Genomic DNA, 17,079 nt, shown 5'->3' with positions numbered 1-17,079 from the left:
TTAATTCTTTTAAAGAGATCAAGTCTCACTATGTTGCCCAGGCTGGGCTCAAGTGATCCATCTGCCTCAGCCACCCAGTATCTGGCACTATAGGTATATGCCACCATGCCCAGCCAGTAAATTTAATTCTTTTTTTTTTTTTTTTTGAGATGGAGCCTCCCTCTGTCCGCCAGGGTGGAATGCAGTAGCACGATCTTGGCTCACTGCAAGCTCCGCCTCCCAGGTTCACAGCATTCTCCTGCCTCAGCCTCCCGAGTAGCTAGGACTACAGGCGTCTGCCACCACATTCAGCTAATTTTTTGTATTTTTTAGTAGAGACGGGGTTTCACCGTGTTAGCCTGGATGGTCTCGATCTTCTGACCTCGTGATCCACCCGTCTCGGCCTCCCAAAGTGCTGGGATTACAGGCTTGAGCCACCGCGCCCGGCCATATTTTTCTTAAAGAGTAAAATTGAGCATCTTGTTTTTCTGTTTCTGTGAACAATATCCATTACCCATTTTCTATCATTGGACTTTTCTTATTGATTCATAGGCATTTTTATATATTAGAGAGATTTCTTTCAGTCTCTGATAAATTTAAAATACTTTCTTGTTTTCCATTTTTTAAAGTTCCCTCATAGTGTTTTTACCCAGTTACTTCATGGTATGTTGTCCGAATAGTGGGGTGTGCACATGGCTCAGGGGTGGGCACATGGAGGAGTGTCTGGGTAGGTGTGTAGATGCATGGGGGTAGGGAGGATGTGATGCTCCACAGAAGATAGCATTTATTCTGTGAGGTCATTGCTCTGCAGGGAGTTTTTGTTTAGGAACACAAATTGTTCACTTTAACCAAGGGATGTATATAAAGACAGCACTTATCTTGAGTTTTGTTATTCATGGAGAGGATTATTCCTGATCTTTTTATTTAGGGCAGTTCTCAGTATGCTATCTCAGGAATGTGGCTGTTATCCAGATTGGCACGATCTTGAAACTTAAAAGAAATTGGGTCAGGTGAAATGAAATCAGATAATAGGCAAGTAAATCCAAAAGGATATTCCTTGCAGACAAGTATTTATTTCTTCCAGATAGCTATGCTCATGATTTTCAAGTTAGGATGCAATTAAGTATTTTGAGGGATGAGCTGTGACATCAATTTTTTGTTTGTTTTAATTAGAATCTACCTAATAGAATCGAATAGTTGAGAATATTTTCAATGTAGAGATTTTGTCATCTTTATTCACAAAGGAATTTTAATATTTTAATATTTAATGAACTCTGTGATATTGATTTTAAAAATCTGTGTTCAAGACACTGTGGATGTAATCATGAATCACCATTCTAGGCCTCCAATAGCTTGTCACAGTCTGCTTTTCATGCAGCCATACCCAGTGCAGTGTCTCTGCATAGGAACTTAAGAGGAATACCTGTCTCAGTGGTGGCCTTGGGGAGCTAAATGAAGCCTACTGTAATGTGTTTTTTGAAAATATACGATTTGATATGTTATTAGGAGCAGTTGTGTGAAATGGAAGACCTACGCCTGGAAAGTCAGCAGTTAAGAGAGAAAAACTGGCTCCTGCAAGGTCAGCTGGATGATATTAAAAGACAAAAGGACAACAGGTGAGAAAGAACCACAAGAACTCTGTGGACTAAATCTTGGCCTGACTGTGTGGAGTTAAATGAGGTTGGAATTGGTTTCACAGGTTTCCCAAGGTGTACAATGTTTCCCACTAATCCAGGAGATGCTCTTTTGGTTGATTTTGAGTCAGGTCTGATCTGTTCACCTTTGCATTGCTCTGCAATGCATTTTTGGCATTGTTGCATTTGTTTTAAAGCGATTGAAATGAATTTAAAACGTGAAATACTTAAACCAAACTACTTATATTTTGAAAAAAAATTTTTAAGGAATAAATGATATCGACAAGGTTCAAGAAGCCTTGCAGAGAAAGGGAGAATTCTCTACTAGTTGGTTTTGCTTCGTAACTCATGGTCCAGGAAAAGCTCCTGGGCAGGACAAGAAGGATATCCTTAGCATTTTATAGAGGAGCATTCGCTTGGGTTTAGACATCTCTCTGAGTGTGTTTTGACTTCAGGTAAGGCAGTTTTGTAGTTGCATTTGCCGATATATTTGCATAGTGTCGGGGCAGCCATATCCAGACTTATATCTTGTCTTTGACTTAAAAGTCATATGATTTTTGACATATTTTTTACCCTCTTAGTATTTCACTTTCCTTACCAGTAAAATGAGGAAAATGATAATTTTCTCACGAGGAGTTTTAAAGATTAAAAATTACATGTATAAAGTGCCAGTTACAGTGCTTGGTAGCAGGTGTCAGTCAATGAAAGGCAGGTATTAAGTACACAAGGTAGAATTACGATTCTGCCTATTACAACTTTCTGAGTGAGGGTTTGGAGATGATAGTGGCCTGTAAAATTATGCAAGAAGTTGAACTGAATCAAAGTGGGATCTCCGAGATAGAAGCCCTTTCCGAATTCCACTGACTGCTGTCCATGCTATTGCCAGAACGTCTGTGACAGAGAAGCTTGTGCACTCCTGCAGCTCCCTGGCCCTGTCCAGAAACATCCCTGATACGCATTGTTCAAAACCTAAATGAGGCAGTAGAGATTTGAGGATGGTAATGGCGGCTATACTAAAATCTCTTCTTAAATGATTCTCTTCAAATTTTAGTGAGCATCAGAGATCTTATTCAGTAGGGCTGGAGCAAAGCCCAGAATTCTGCATTTTAATAAGCAACTGCCTCCCTTTGTAGGTGATTCTGATGCAGGTAGTCCACAGTCTGCTCACCTAGCTTTCATATGCTCCACATATGTCCAATTATATTAAAGAAAAGCCTTATATTTAGTATACTGTCTTTTATCAAGAACTACTGTGAGCATAGAACATAGAACATTTCCGGATCATTTGTAAAATGAAAATTAAAAATACCGTATTTCAGAGATAAATCATGAGCTTACTACTTTTGCCCATGGATCCCACTAAGGACGCATCATTCAAGTCTCTTCCCACTACCAACATGTCTAAGTCAGAGTCTCTTAAATAGCCCAAATAGCTACAGAAGCTCTTCATCAGATGAGTGAGATTTGAAACAACCAATAAGCGTCTGGGGAGCCATTCTGAGTAGTGAGGAAAGCTCATGGCTTATATGGCAATGAGAGACCCGAACACCAAGCATTTGGTTTGTCACAGATGGCACTGTGGAGGAGGTGGATGCAGCCATAAATCAAGGCCACACAAGGCAGATAAAAGAGTTGTGAAACCAAAGAGGGATGTCAAGAAAAGATTCTCAAAGACCAGGTGCCTGGTTAACTGTAAAAAAGATCTTTGTTGGTGGCATCACAGAAGACACTGAAGAACATCACCTAAGAGATTATTGTGAAGGTACGAGAAAACAGGAGTGGTTGAAATCATGACTGACTGAGGCAATGGCAAAAGAGGAGCTTTACTTTTTTTACCTTTGAGGACAGCCATGACTCTGGATAAGACTGTCTCTCAGAAATACCGTAAAGTACATAGCCACTACCATGAAGTATGGAAAACCATGTTGAAGAAAGAAATGGTTAGTACTTCAGCCAGCCAGAGAGATCAGAGTGGTTCTGGAAACTTTGGTGGTGGTCATGGAGGTGGTTTTGGTGGGAGTAACAACTTTGGTCATGAAGGAAAATTTCACTGGTAATGGTAGCTTTGGAGACGGCCGTATTGGTGGATATGCAGGCAGGAGAGATGGCTATAATGGATTTAGTAATGATGGAAGCAGTTTTGGAGATGGTGGGAACTACAACAATTTTGGTAATTACAACAACCAATCTTCAATTTTGACCCCATGAAGAGAAGAAACTTTGGAGGCAGAAACTCTGGCCCCTGTGGTGGCTGAGGCTACTGTGTTGCCAAACCATCAAACCAAGGTGGCTAAGGCATGTGAAAATTGCCAGTACCAAAATGGAGTCATTTATGTCAAAACCCTAACAAAGTGGAGTCAGGAGGCCATAAAGAAGTTCTCACTGCACATGCCTATAATATACCTTATCACAAGAAATTCCTGCAGGTCCCACATGCCCCACTTCTACACTCACCCTGCAACAGAGCTTATCACAGGAATTTTCAGGCCTGCAGTAGTTCAGACAAGCCGCCAGTACCAGGACAGTTACTCAGCAACAGCCAGCTCCACCAATGAACAAACACCAACTCCTGCAGTGAGCTTCTGTGACCTGTGAGCTTTATTTCATGGATTTCTCTTTGTCTTTAAAAGCTTTCCCTTTCCCCAACTCCCCTGGATACACCAATGGCCCGTCATAGCTTGCAAACCCTGCAATTGCGATCCTTCTACTATTCCTAGATAAGCCTGTTTGTTCTAAAGAGCCTGTCTGAGTTTTTTTTTTTACGTTGACAGGCAGTTCCAGTAGCGGTAATAGCTATGGCAGTGGCAGAAGGTTTTAATTAATGCCGGGAAACAAAGCTTAGCAGGAGAGGAGAGCCATAGAAGTGACAGGGAAACTATAGGTTACAACAGATTTGTGAACTCAGCCAAGCACAGTTGGTAGCAGGGCCTACCTACTACAAAAAAGATATGTTTTAGACAATACTCAGGTGTATGGGTAAAAAACTCAAGGACCGTATTTGTGACTAATTGTATAACACGTTATTTTAGTTTCTGTTCTGTGGAAAGTGTAAAGCAGTCTTAACAAAGAGTTTTAATGTGTTTTTTTTTTTTTCCTTTGCACTCATCCTGTTGATTGCCAAATGTCATAGGTCTGATCATGATGTTCAATAAATGTCTTNAAATCATGAGCTTACTACTTTTGCCCATGGATCCCACTAAGGACGCATCATTCAAGTCTCTTCCCACTACCAACATGTCTAAGTCAGAGTCTCTTAAATAGCCCAAATAGCTACAGAAGCTCTTCATCAGATGAGTGAGATTTGAAACAACCAATAAGCGTCTGGGGAGCCATTCTGAGTAGTGAGGAAAGCTCATGGCTTATATGGCAATGAGAGACCCGAACACCAAGCATTTGGTTTGTCACAGATGGCACTGTGGAGGAGGTGGATGCAGCCATAAATCAAGGCCACACAAGGCAGATAAAAGAGTTGTGAAACCAAAGAGGGATGTCAAGAAAAGATTCTCAAAGACCAGGTGCCTGGTTAACTGTAAAAAAGATCTTTGTTGGTGGCATCACAGAAGACACTGAAGAACATCACCTAAGAGATTATTGTGAAGGTACGAGAAAACAGGAGTGGTTGAAATCATGACTGACTGAGGCAATGGCAAAAAGAGGAGCTTTACTTTTTTTACCTTTGAGGACAGCCATGACTCTGGATAAGACTGTCTCTCAGAAATACCGTAAAGTACATAGCCACTACCATGAAGTATGGAAAACCATGTTGAAGAAAGAAATGGTTAGTACTTCAGCCAGCCAGAGAGATCAGAGTGGTTCTGGAAACTTTGGTGGTGGTCATGGAGGTGGTTTTGGTGGGAGTAACAACTTTGGTCATGAAGGAAAAATTTCACTGGTAATGGTAGCTTTGGAGACGGCCGTATTGGTGGATATGCAGGCAGGAGAGATGGCTATAATGGATTTAGTAATGATGGAAGCAGTTTTGGAGATGGTGGGAACTACAACAATTTTGGTAATTACAACAACCAATCTTCAATTTTGACCCCATGAAGAGAAGAAACTTTGGAGGCAGAAACTCTGGCCCCTGTGGTGGCTGAGGCTACTGTGTTGCCAAACCATCAAACCAAGGTGGCTAAGGCATGTGAAAATTGCCAGTACCAAAATGGAGTCATTTATGTCAAAACCCTAACAAAGTGGAGTCAGGAGGCCATAAAGAAGTTCTCACTGCACATGCCTATAATATACCTTATCACAAGAAATTCCTGCAGGTCCCACATGCCCCACTTCTACACTCACCCTGCAACAGAGCTTATCACAGGAATTTTTCAGGCCTGCAGTAGTTCAGACAAGCCGCCAGTACCAGGACAGTTACTCAGCAACAGCCAGCTCCACCAATGAACAAACACCAACTCCTGCAGTGAGCTTCTGTGACCTGTGAGCTTTATTTCATGGATTTCTCTTTGTCTTTAAAAGCTTTCCCTTTCCCCAACTCCCCTGGATACACCAATGGCCCGTCATAGCTTGCAAACCCTGCAATTGCGATCCTTCTACTATTCCTAGATAAGCCTGTTTGTTCTAAAGAGCCTGTCTGAGTTTTTTTTTTTTACGTTGACAGGCAGTTCCAGTAGCGGTAATAGCTATGGCAGTGGCAGAAGGTTTTAATTAATGCCGGGAAACAAAGCTTAGCAGGAGAGGAGAGCCATAGAAGTGACAGGGAAACTATAGGTTACAACAGATTTGTGAACTCAGCCAAGCACAGTTGGTAGCAGGGCCTACCTACTACAAAAAAGATATGTTTTAGACAATACTCAGGTGTATGGGTAAAAAACTCAAGGACCGTATTTGTGACTAATTGTATAACACGTTATTTTAGTTTCTGTTCTGTGGAAAGTGTAAAGCAGTCTTAACAAAGAGTTTTAATGTGTTTTTTTTTTTTTCCTTTGCACTCATCCTGTTGATTGCCAAATGTCATAGGTCTGATCATGATGTTCAATAAATGTCTTTTTAAAAAAATTTATATATTTTTTTTGAGACGAAGCCTCACTCTGTCGCCCAGGCTGGAGTGTAGTGGCACGATCTCAGCTCACTGCAACCTCCGCCTCCCAGGTTCACGCCATTCTCCTGCCTCAGCCTCCCGAGTAGTTGAGACGACAGGCGCCCACCACCATGCCTGGCTAATATTTTGTATGTTTAGTAGAGATGGGGTTTCACTGTGTTAGCCAGGATGGTCTCAATCTCCTGACCTCGTGATCTGCCTGCCTTGGCCTCCCAAAGTGCTGGGATTACAGGCGTGAGCCACTGCGCCTGGCCTAAAAAATGTTTTTCACTAGGTGTGGTGGCTCATGCCTGTAATCCCAGCACTTCGAGAGGCTGAAGCAGGCAGATCATTGGAGGTCGGGAGTTTGAGACCAGCCTGGCCAACATGCACTCCAGCCTGGGACAGAGTAGGACACCGTCTCAAAAAAAAAAAAAAAGTTTTCATTTCATAGCTTCACGTCCCTTATATATAAAAAGAGCTACTCAGACTGTTCTTTGTGAAAAATTAGAGAAAGGGCAAACTATAGCTCAGGGGCCAAATTCAGCTCTCAACCTGTTTTGTAAATAAAGTTTTATTGAGACAGTCACACCTTGTCATTTTAATATTGTTGTGGCTGCTTTTGCACTACAGTAGCCAAGTTGAATAGCTGTGGCAGAGACCGCATGACTCCCAAAGCCTAAAATATTTACTGTCTGGTTCTTGACAGAAGACATTTGCCAATCCTTGGATTAGTGGACAGAAAACACATCTTTCCTTAATGATTTGGGGTGAATTCTTCATTGAGGACTCATTACCATTTGTGTCTAGGCTGCCAGATTTGTTAAGGGAAAGAAACCTCACTGTAGCTTCTGTTTTCTTTCAAGAAATAGTCTTTTACTCACCAGTGAGAGAGATATTCCTAGAGAAGCCTACAACATTCAGGAAGGTTCTCCAAGGAGGGAGGGAGGGATGCCTCTCTGGTCCAGGGGCTGCACACAGAAACTTATTATCCTCACCTGGTCAGGCTCACAGAGATAGATGTATTATCTAGAATGTGATTTCCTTACTTTATATATTGGAACATTCCTTTTCCACGAAGACATACTGGTGCTTGGGACTTCTGGCCCTGGTGTCCACATACATGGAAAGGCAGAGTGGTTATCAGAAAATGTCAACTGACTATGGAACCTGAGCAAAAGCAGAGTCAAGGGCTCCACCAGCCTGAGGCCAGAGGGATACTCCCTACCCAAAATGTGTCCCCTCCCAGCTGATCACATTCATACCAGCCTTGTGGCCCTTTCTTTCAGCCCCCTTTTGTTCACATTCGGTCTTCAGATGTTACCACTTTCAACTAAGTTTCTACTGTATTTTACTTTCAGCCAGTCCTTGATTATATTTCCCACCTCTGCTCATCTTGCTTTTGTACTGGGAGGAATCCTGAGTTCTGGGGAAGTGCCTTATTTCATCCCCATGTGTCAATCACATTTATCAACTGTGTTGACTTGACCCAATCACAATAGAGTTAGCCTTTCTTTGCACACCTTGGCATTGCTGCATATAATAGATTTGAATTTGAAATTGATACTTGAATATACTTAGCAGTGTTTTCCTGTGCCTCCTCCCCACCCCTGTTAATCTATGCAGTGATCAGAATCATCCAGACAATCAACAGCTGAAGAATGAACAAGAAGAAAGTATCAAAGGACTTGCAAAAGTAAGAATTTTTTTTTATATATGATAGTTTCTTCTTATCTGAGCAATGCTTTTATAGTTAGTATCTATGGTTATATATTTTAGAAATCATTTTACTATTGAAATTCCTGTCTTTTCTGTATTCCCACTGTTTAGCATGATATTTACCATCAGTATTTAGACACAGCTGAGAATTAAGAATTTGTCTTCATGCCTAGATAGCAAGCCTGCTGCTCAGCATACACACATATAATTCTTCATTTAGAAGCAAGTACCAAGGCCTGTTTGAAGCCTTAGAGGGCATAGTGCTTGAAGTCTTCGAAATAGGTACTTCCTTTATGTATGTGTAGCTGGGATTGTGAAAAAAGATATTGGTTTGATTTTATTCACATGAAGGAGAAAAGGCTGGTTCCTTTCTATCTTTTTAAAGCAATGTTATTTAAGAACCTAAGTCATCTTTTTATTTTCTTTTTTTATATCTTCTTATAGAGTAAAATAGATTGAAGAAATGCTGAAAATGAAAGCAAGAGTAAGTGTAACTATTTTTGTAATCAAATTATTGATCATCCTTTTCCTTATTCCTCTCTAAAGGGAATGATATACCCCCATAGGTAGGTAAACTTCTTTCCTTCTACAGTAATAAGTGAATGTTAATAATGTTTTACAATTTTTTTACTACCAATTTGCCTAAAGGGATTTCTCATGTGAAGCCACTTCAAAGAAATCTTAAGAAAATAAAGCCAGGAAAAGCTAGCTTTCCCTTGAGGATTGTGGTCCTTTCCCTCATGGCAATAGACAATATAAAACTACCAGTGTCCCTTTTCATTTCTGCCTTCGTGGATTCCTCTGATTTAAAACCTGAGGCCCTCTGAGACCCCAAGAATCAATACTTTGATTTCTTCTGGTCCCCTAAGACCCTTGGGTCTCTTTATTTTCAAAGCCATGAGTTTAATTATTCAGTTTTTTCATATTAATTAAGTAGCTAATAAATGGCTCAGTCCTTTGAATGGAAACAAGGTTGTACATATATTTCCTGGTAAAATTCAAACTAAAGTAAGCTTGGTTGGCTTAACACAACAAAACATTAGAGAGCTATTGGGCACTTTTCTCGGTGATACTCCTCCCATCTTCAAAACATTTTTGATATTATATGATAGATTTTGGAGACATCATATACCATCTTTGTGCATATTTTTGGAAGTTAATTTATATCGTAAAATTTTTCATTATAAGTTTAAATTGTTAAAAGAATAGACCATTCTGAAGATTACAATATATGTCATGGGGGAAAATAAAGCTGTTGGCTGGGCCAACAGTAGCTCACACCCTTTGGGAGGCTGAAGGCAGTGTGGATCGCTTGAGCCTTTAGGAGTTTTGAGATCCAAGCCTGGAACATGGTGAAACCCTGTTGTCTCATTTCTAAAATATTTTTTTTAATAAATTTTTTTAAAAACGAGAAAAGAAATAAGTTCGTTTGCCATTCTTAAACCATAATTACTAATTTGCTGCTTTTTTATCTGTTTAAAAAATACCATGACTTCTCAGTCTAAAATTTTTGTTTTTCCTTTGTAATTTGAATTTCTCTACCACCCTGCAGGGATTTATATTGATTTAATATATTCGGAAAATTTTTTTTATTCATAACCCCATCATACTACTTAACAATAAAATATATGTGTGTACATACATACACACACACAAATTGAAAGTAATTTGTAAAAATTTATTTTAATCATATGACTTTGTTATATTTCCAATTGAGTTCACAATGCAATTATTAATCAGTGTGCCCTAAATTTACTGGAAATTTTTATAAATAATTATTATACATAGGGAAAATTTTAGTGAAAATGCATCTCTTAATGTATTTTAACCTAATGCTTTTCTTCAGTCAGCTAATTTTCTGCTGTACTCAAATGAGACAGGATTCAGCATCAACTCTATTCCTATTTTCTGCTTTTATAGATTTAAATGCTGAGAAATCTTGTTCACATAGTTAAGTAAATGGCAATGGAAGGAGTTTTGATAGAGTACTATCTTCTAATTATTTGAACTTTATGCAAGTAAATATGTCAAAAATTACATGGTGATTTACCATAAAAACTTTTTAATGATCAGCTGACAAAGACCACCCAATTTATGAAAGATTTGTTACCCAATCATTGAGTCATTTGCTTCATAGAATCAGAGTATACATAGGAAAACAGCCTTTTCAGCTGTGTATGAGCCATTCAGAGTCCAGCTCCTAGCTAATTAATGGTAAAGCTAAGTCAGAAACCCAGATTATTTACAGGATTTTTGAGAATCCAGCTAGTTAGTTGAATTACAGCTATTTTAGAACTAGTATCTATTCGAGGTCTTCTAGCAAAAAGAGTAAAAACTATTTAACTTGTTGTATAATTTATTTCATAGTCTAGTAACCAAGAGTCTTCATGATATGCTGTCTCTGGAACATACAGCAAGCCAGACTTCACTGCGGGCAAGTGAAGCACGTTTCAGCAAACGGCATGCACTGTTTTATCAATCCCAGCCTACGACAGCAATTTTAAACGTTATGTTATCCATATATTTCTGAAGATGCTTTAAAAAGTAATGGGGAACCAGGCCGGGCGTGGTGGCTCAAGCCTGTAATCCCAGCACTTTGGGAGGCCGAGATGGGTGGATCACGAGGTCAGGAGATCGAGACCATCCTGGCTAACACAGTGAAACCCTGTCTCTACTAAAAAATGCAAAACCTAGCTGGGCGAGGTGGCGGGCGCCTGTAGTCCCAGGTACTCGGGAGGCTGAGGCAGGAGAATGGCGTGAACCCGGGAGGCGGAGCTTGCAGTGAGCCGAGATCCGGCCACTGCACTCCAGTCTGGGTGACACAGCGAGACTCCATCTCGGAAAAAAAAAAAAAGTAATGGGGAACCAATACGAAGCCAACAATGAATTGGGAGAGCATCAGTGCCCTTCTCCCCACACTGTCCTTCTGAGATCCACAGAATGTAGTCCAAAAACAACTTGCCTAGAAATTAGCTGGGCCTTAGTGTATTAAATTTTGTGTATTATATTATCTTAGCAATCAACAACTAGAAATTAGCTGGCTTTGGTGTATTAAATTTTGTGTATTATATCATTTTGGTAATCAACAGCTAGAAATTAGCTGGCCTTGAATGGTGTAATAATACATCATTTCAACAGTCAACATTACATTTCATGAGCATTATAAAATAAAAAACAGGCCTGGCACAGTGGTTCACACCTGTAGTCCCAACATTTTGGGAGATCACGGAGGATTGCTTGAGGCCATGAGTTTGAGACCAGCCTGGGCAACATAGCAAGACTCTATCTCTATGGATAATTTTTAAAACATTAGCCAAGCACAGTGGTGCATGCCAGCAGTCCTAGATACTCCAAAGCCTGGAGCAGGAAGATTGCTTGAGCCCAGGAATTGGAGGCTGCAGTGAGCTATGATGGTGCCAGCGTACTCTAGCCTGGGCAGCAGAGTGAGACCCTGTCCCTAAGGCAGGGGGTGCGGGGGGGAAGGCATTTGTTTTGGAAAACTTACAGGATTCAGACCATTTTATAAAGTCAGTGAAATGTATATGAAGTGTATAAATTCTAAACAACACATCCTTGAAGAAATGATTGGTGTCCCACTGTCTGAGGACCAGTTTCTGAAATCAGAAATGATCAAGATAGGGGATACTGAATAAACCATGCAGATTATAATAATACTTAAATCACATTTGCCCCAAGTGGGCTGAACCTAAACAATTTTATTCTAAATTTTTATTGTTTAGAAAATGCTTTGAGGAGTTTTCCAAAATGAAAGTCTTGGGTAAAACAAAACCAAAAAAAGCATATCTGATATGTAGCACTTACTGTCTTCTTTTGCCATCAGCAGAGGAGGGCTAAAGATTAGTAATACTTTCAAATCAAAATTCTGGCCTTGAAGGACACATATCTAACTGGAGCACTGTTTTATGATTATGTTTCTTTCAAATACTATAAAGTGATACCTATTTTTACAGCCTAGAAGAAATCCAAAGTGCCCTTTACAACAAAGAGATGGAATGCCTTAGAATGACTGACGAAGTTGAACGAACCAGAACTTTGGAGTCTAAAGCATTCCAGGAAAAAGAACAACTGAGATCGAAGCTGGAAGAAATGTATGAAGAAAGGGAGAGAACATCCCAGGTGTGCTAGTGTGTTGGTTTTTTCATGATACTTAGAACACTCAAATGAATAGAACTAATTAGCGTAAAACTCACTTCTGTGATTGGGTGTCCTTAGTTCAGAGTTGCTTTATTGTATGAAGAGTTGTGAGGCCATGAAAGCTGGGATTCTGGACTCTCTGACTTCCTGTGCTCCTGGAAGGCAAGAAATAATGTAGCTTTAAAAGAAAATTAAGACCTACTTCTAATTTTCCCTCCTTGGATTTGATTACCTGCAGGAGACAGAAATGTTAAGGAAGCAGGTGGAGTGTCTTGCTGAGGAAAATGGAAAGTTGGTAGGTCACCAAAACCTGCATCAGAAGATTCAGTACGTAGTACGACTAAAGAAGGAAAATGTCAGGCTTGCTGAGGTAAACCTAAAAATTATTCTGAATAAATTATGTCTGGTTTAAAAATGATTATTTTATTAAAACCAAATTAAAACTTAATTATTGAATCAGTCAACTTCTTACTTCAGGGAGCTTCCTGAATTCAAAAAAAAAAAAGTGTTCATCGTTGCTATTCTGAGCCTAATTCAATCAGTTACCTTTTCATAGACAGCAGATTCTTGTTAAATGTTTAGTTTGCGCATGGAAAATTCCAGTCTTAATTTGAAATATACACTTAATGAATGCCAAAAAAACAAAAACAAAAAAACACACTTCCTGTAATAATTAGAGCCTTAGTTTTTTTCCTTTTGTTTTTTAAAAATTACTTAGGAGACAGAAAAGTTGCGTGCTGAAAATGTATTTTTAAAAGAAAAGAAAAGAAGTGAATCATGAGGATTCCGGTCAACTACCGAGGCATCACCTTGTTTGAAGATATTTCTTCTCTTTTACAAGTAAGACCTACTCTTGGCCACTTAGGAGAGCTGTATTAACAGACCTTAATTATTAAATGTGTATAAGGTGGTGGTGGCTGAACCTCAAGTTTCTGATGAACATTCTGCATCCATATACACCCTGCATCAGTCAGCAGTCTGCTAATAAGTGGCCCACTTCGAGGCTTTGAATCAACTGTAAGAGAAAACCTTTTGTCTTTGTAAAAATAAAAGCCTGTAGCTAAGGTTTACACTGGACGTTAGCCAGATCATTTTCTTCTTAGATTATGCCATAATCTCCTTTGATTCTTATGGAAGTTCTAACAATATATGGCGGTTCCAACACCTGCAGTGAGTTTAATGACTGACTTAGTAGCAGGTACAAGAAGCAAACTTGTTAATATAGATTATTTTTGTATTCTTACTTTAGGTATTTTCTTGAGCATTTTCCATGACTGTAAATAAAGCCATTTTTTAAGATAATAATTAAAGTGACTTACATTGTTCATTCTGTTCATTGAACACATACTTAATGAACACCTACAATATGCCAGGCACTAATCATCAGTAAACAAAGCAAATAAAATCTTGCCCTCAAGAAACTTCTATGTATCGGGCCTTCTTTCTTTTTTATTGAGACAAGTATTCCATTTTATGGATATGCTACACTATCCATTCACCAGTTGATGGATACTTGAATTGTTTCCAGTTTAGGACTATTATAAATAATGGAGCTATAAATGTTCATGTATAAGTCATGGTGTGGACATATGTTTCATATCTCTTGAGCACATGCCTAGGAGTAGAATTACTGGGTTAACTGAAAAGCATGTCTTTACTTTTTAAGACATTGCCTGTTTTACAAATTTACCATTTAGGTATACCATTTTACATTTCTACCAACAGTGTATTCCAGTTTCTCCACATTTTCACCAACACTTGTTATCGTCAGGTTTTTTACTGCAGCCATCCTAGTGGTGTGTAGTTATATCACTTGCATTTTCCTAATTATTAATGCTATTGAACATTTTTCCATATTACAGAATATTACTTGGCAGTAAAAAAGGAACATGCTACAACATGATGAATCTCAAAAAAATGCTAAGAAACCAAACCCAAAAGACCACATATTGTATGTTTTTATTTATACGGCAGGTCCAGAAAAGGCAAAATTATAGAGATAGAAAGTAAATCATTGGCTGCTTGGAGCTAGGATGGGAGTGGGAATGACTGGGCACAGGGAACTTTTTGAGGTGGTGGAAATGTTTTAAAATTGCTTTGTGATGATGGCTGCACAACTCTATATTTACTAAAAAATGAACTATACAGCTGGGTGTGGTGACTTACACCTGTAATCCCAGCACTTTGGGAGGTCAAGGCAGGTGGATCACTTGAGGCCAGGAGTTCAAGACCAGCCTGGCCAACATGGCAAAACCCCATCTCTACTAAAAATACAAAAATTAGCTGTGTGTGATGGTGTGTGCCTGTAATCCCAGCTACTCGTGAGGCTGAGGCACAAGAATCACTTGAACCCGGGAGGCAGAGGTTTCACTGAATCAAGATTGCACCGCTACACTCCAGCCTGGGCAACAGAGTGAGACTCTGTCTCCAACAAAAAACAAACAAACAAAAAAGGAACTATACATTCAAAATGAGTGCATTTTAATAAAACTGTAGGAAAAAATTGTAATGCATAGTTGAACTCTCAAGGAATAATAAATAGTAAATCAGTATGGGCCAAAAATGAAAAAGGAACTTTAATGTAGTATTAAATATAAGGTAGCGAGCAGACACTGCAACTGCCTTGGAGGTAAAAGAAGGTGGAATATTGAAGCTGATAATGAAGAGGTTTGGCTCTGATCACCTGTATTAGCTCTAGGGCTGCTATAACAAATGACTACAAACTGGGTGGCTTAAAACAATAGAAATCTCTTTTCTGACAGTTCTGGAGGCCAGTAGTCCAAAATTACGGTGTGAGTAGGGCCACATTCTCTCAGAGCCATAGGGAAGAATCTGTTCCATGCCTTTCTCTTAGCTTCTGATGTTGTCAGGAATCTTTGGTGTTCTTCCTTGTGCCTCTGTCTCTTCTGAGAAAGACACTAGTCATATTGGATTAGGGCCTACACTAAGGATCTCATCTTAATTTGATTATATCTGCAGTGACCCTATTTCCAAATAAAGTCACATCACAGGTACCAGGGGTTAAGACTTCAACATATCTTTTTCAGGGACACAATTCAACCCAGAACATCACTCATTGCAAGGAAAGTGTCACACGCGTCAGTGTGAAGAGACCACCAAACAGGCTTTGTGTGAGCAACAAGGCTGTTTATTTCACCTGGGTGCAGGCGGGTTGAGATTGAAAAGAGAGTCAGCAAAGGGTGGTGGGATTATCATTTGTTCTTATAGGTTTTGGTATAGGTGATGGAGTTAGGAGAAATGTTTTGCTGGCAGTGGGTGGATCTCACAAAGTACATTCTCAAGGGTGGGGAGAACTACAAAGAACCTTCTTAAAGGTGGGGGAGATTACAAAGTACATCGATCAGTTAGGGTGGGGCAGAAACAAATCACAATGGTGGAATGTCATCAGTTAAGGCTATTTTCACTTCTGTGGATCTTCAGTTGCTTCAGGCCATCTGGATGTACACGTGCAGGTCACCGGGGATATGATGGCTTAGCTTGGGCTCAGAGGCCTGACATTCCTGTCTTCTTGTATTAATAAGAAAAGCAAAACAAAATAGTGGTGAAGTGTTGGAGTGGTGAAAAATTTTGGGGGTGGTATGGAGAGATGATGGGCGATGTTTCTCAGGGCTGCTTCAAGAGGGATAAGGGGTGGCGTGGGAACCTACAGGGGGAGAGATTCAACTGAAGAGAGATTTTGGGTTAAGGGGTGATATTGTGGGGTTGTTAGAAGGAGCATTTGTTGTATAGAACTATTGGTGATGGCCTGGATGCAGTTTTGTATGAATTGAGAAACTAAACGAAAGACACAAGGTCCGAATAAGAGAAGAAGAAAAACAGATATTAAAGGACTAAAAATCGGGAGGACCCAGGACATCCAATTAGAGAGTGTCCAAGGGGGTTCAGTGTAATTGCTTGTTTGGTTAGTGAGTTTTTGGGCTCTATTTTTGGCAGAGTCCTTTTTTTTTAAGTTGGAGGCTGAGCTTGGTGAGGTGTGTTTTTAAAAGACCATTAGTCCATTCTACCTTTCCTGAAGATTGAGGACAGTAAGGGATATGAAGGTTTCACTGAATACCAAGAGCCTGAGAAACTGCTTGGGTGATTTGACTAATTAAGGGTGGTCCATTATCAGACTGTATAGAGGTAGGAAGGCCAAGCCGAGGAATTATGTCTGACAAAAGGGAAGAAATGACTGCAGTGGCCTTCTCAGACCCTGTGGGAAAGGCCTCTACCCATCCAGTGAAAGTGTCTACCCAGACCAAGAGGTATTTTAGTTTCCTGACTCAAGGCATGTGAGTAAAGTCAATTTGCCAGTCCTGGGCGGGGGCAAATCCCCGAGCTTGATGTGTAGGGAAGGGAGGGGGCCTGAACAATCCCTGCGGAGTAGTAGAATGCCAGATGGAACACTGAGAAGTGATTTCCTTAAGGATAGATTTCCACGATGGAAAGGAAATGAGGCCAGGCGCGGTGGCTCAAGCCTGTAATCCCAGCACTTTGGGAGGCCGAGACGGGCGGATCATGAGGTCAGAAGATCGAGGCCATCCTGGCTAACACGATGAA

At 39.9% G+C, this 17,079-nt stretch overlaps 2 protein-coding genes across 4 annotated transcripts in view; both read left to right on the top strand.

The window, feature by feature from the left end:
* KIF15 (kinesin family member 15) overlaps positions 1-13,824 on the top strand; it is a 71,471-nt gene extending 57,647 nt beyond the window's left edge. The window contains 6 exon segments of the mRNA XM_017876394.1: positions 1,486-1,595; positions 8,272-8,341; positions 8,538-8,659; positions 12,336-12,501; positions 12,758-12,889; positions 13,238-13,824. Of these exon segments, the coding sequence (XP_017731883.1) occupies positions 1,486-1,595; positions 8,272-8,341; positions 8,538-8,659; positions 12,336-12,501; positions 12,758-12,889; positions 13,238-13,300 (663 nt within the window). The 3' untranslated portion in view covers positions 13,301-13,824.
* Positions 13,272-17,079, top strand: part of TGM4 (transglutaminase 4) — a 71,137-nt gene continuing 67,329 nt past the window's right edge. For all 3 annotated transcript variants that reach the window (XM_017876286.1, XM_017876285.1, XM_017876284.1), the window contains exon 1: positions 13,272-13,359. The gene's annotated coding sequence lies outside the window, so the exon portion shown is untranslated. The remainder of the gene's footprint in view (positions 13,360-17,079) is intronic.

The sequence above is a fragment of the Rhinopithecus bieti genome, unplaced genomic scaffold (genome assembly GCF_001698545.2).
Source record: "Rhinopithecus bieti isolate Rb0 unplaced genomic scaffold, ASM169854v2 scaffold_9581, whole genome shotgun sequence".
NCBI lineage: Eukaryota > Metazoa > Chordata > Mammalia > Primates > Cercopithecidae > Rhinopithecus > Rhinopithecus bieti.
Note: the sequence above shows the minus strand (reverse complement) of the source record. Positions and strands in the feature narration are given on the sequence as shown.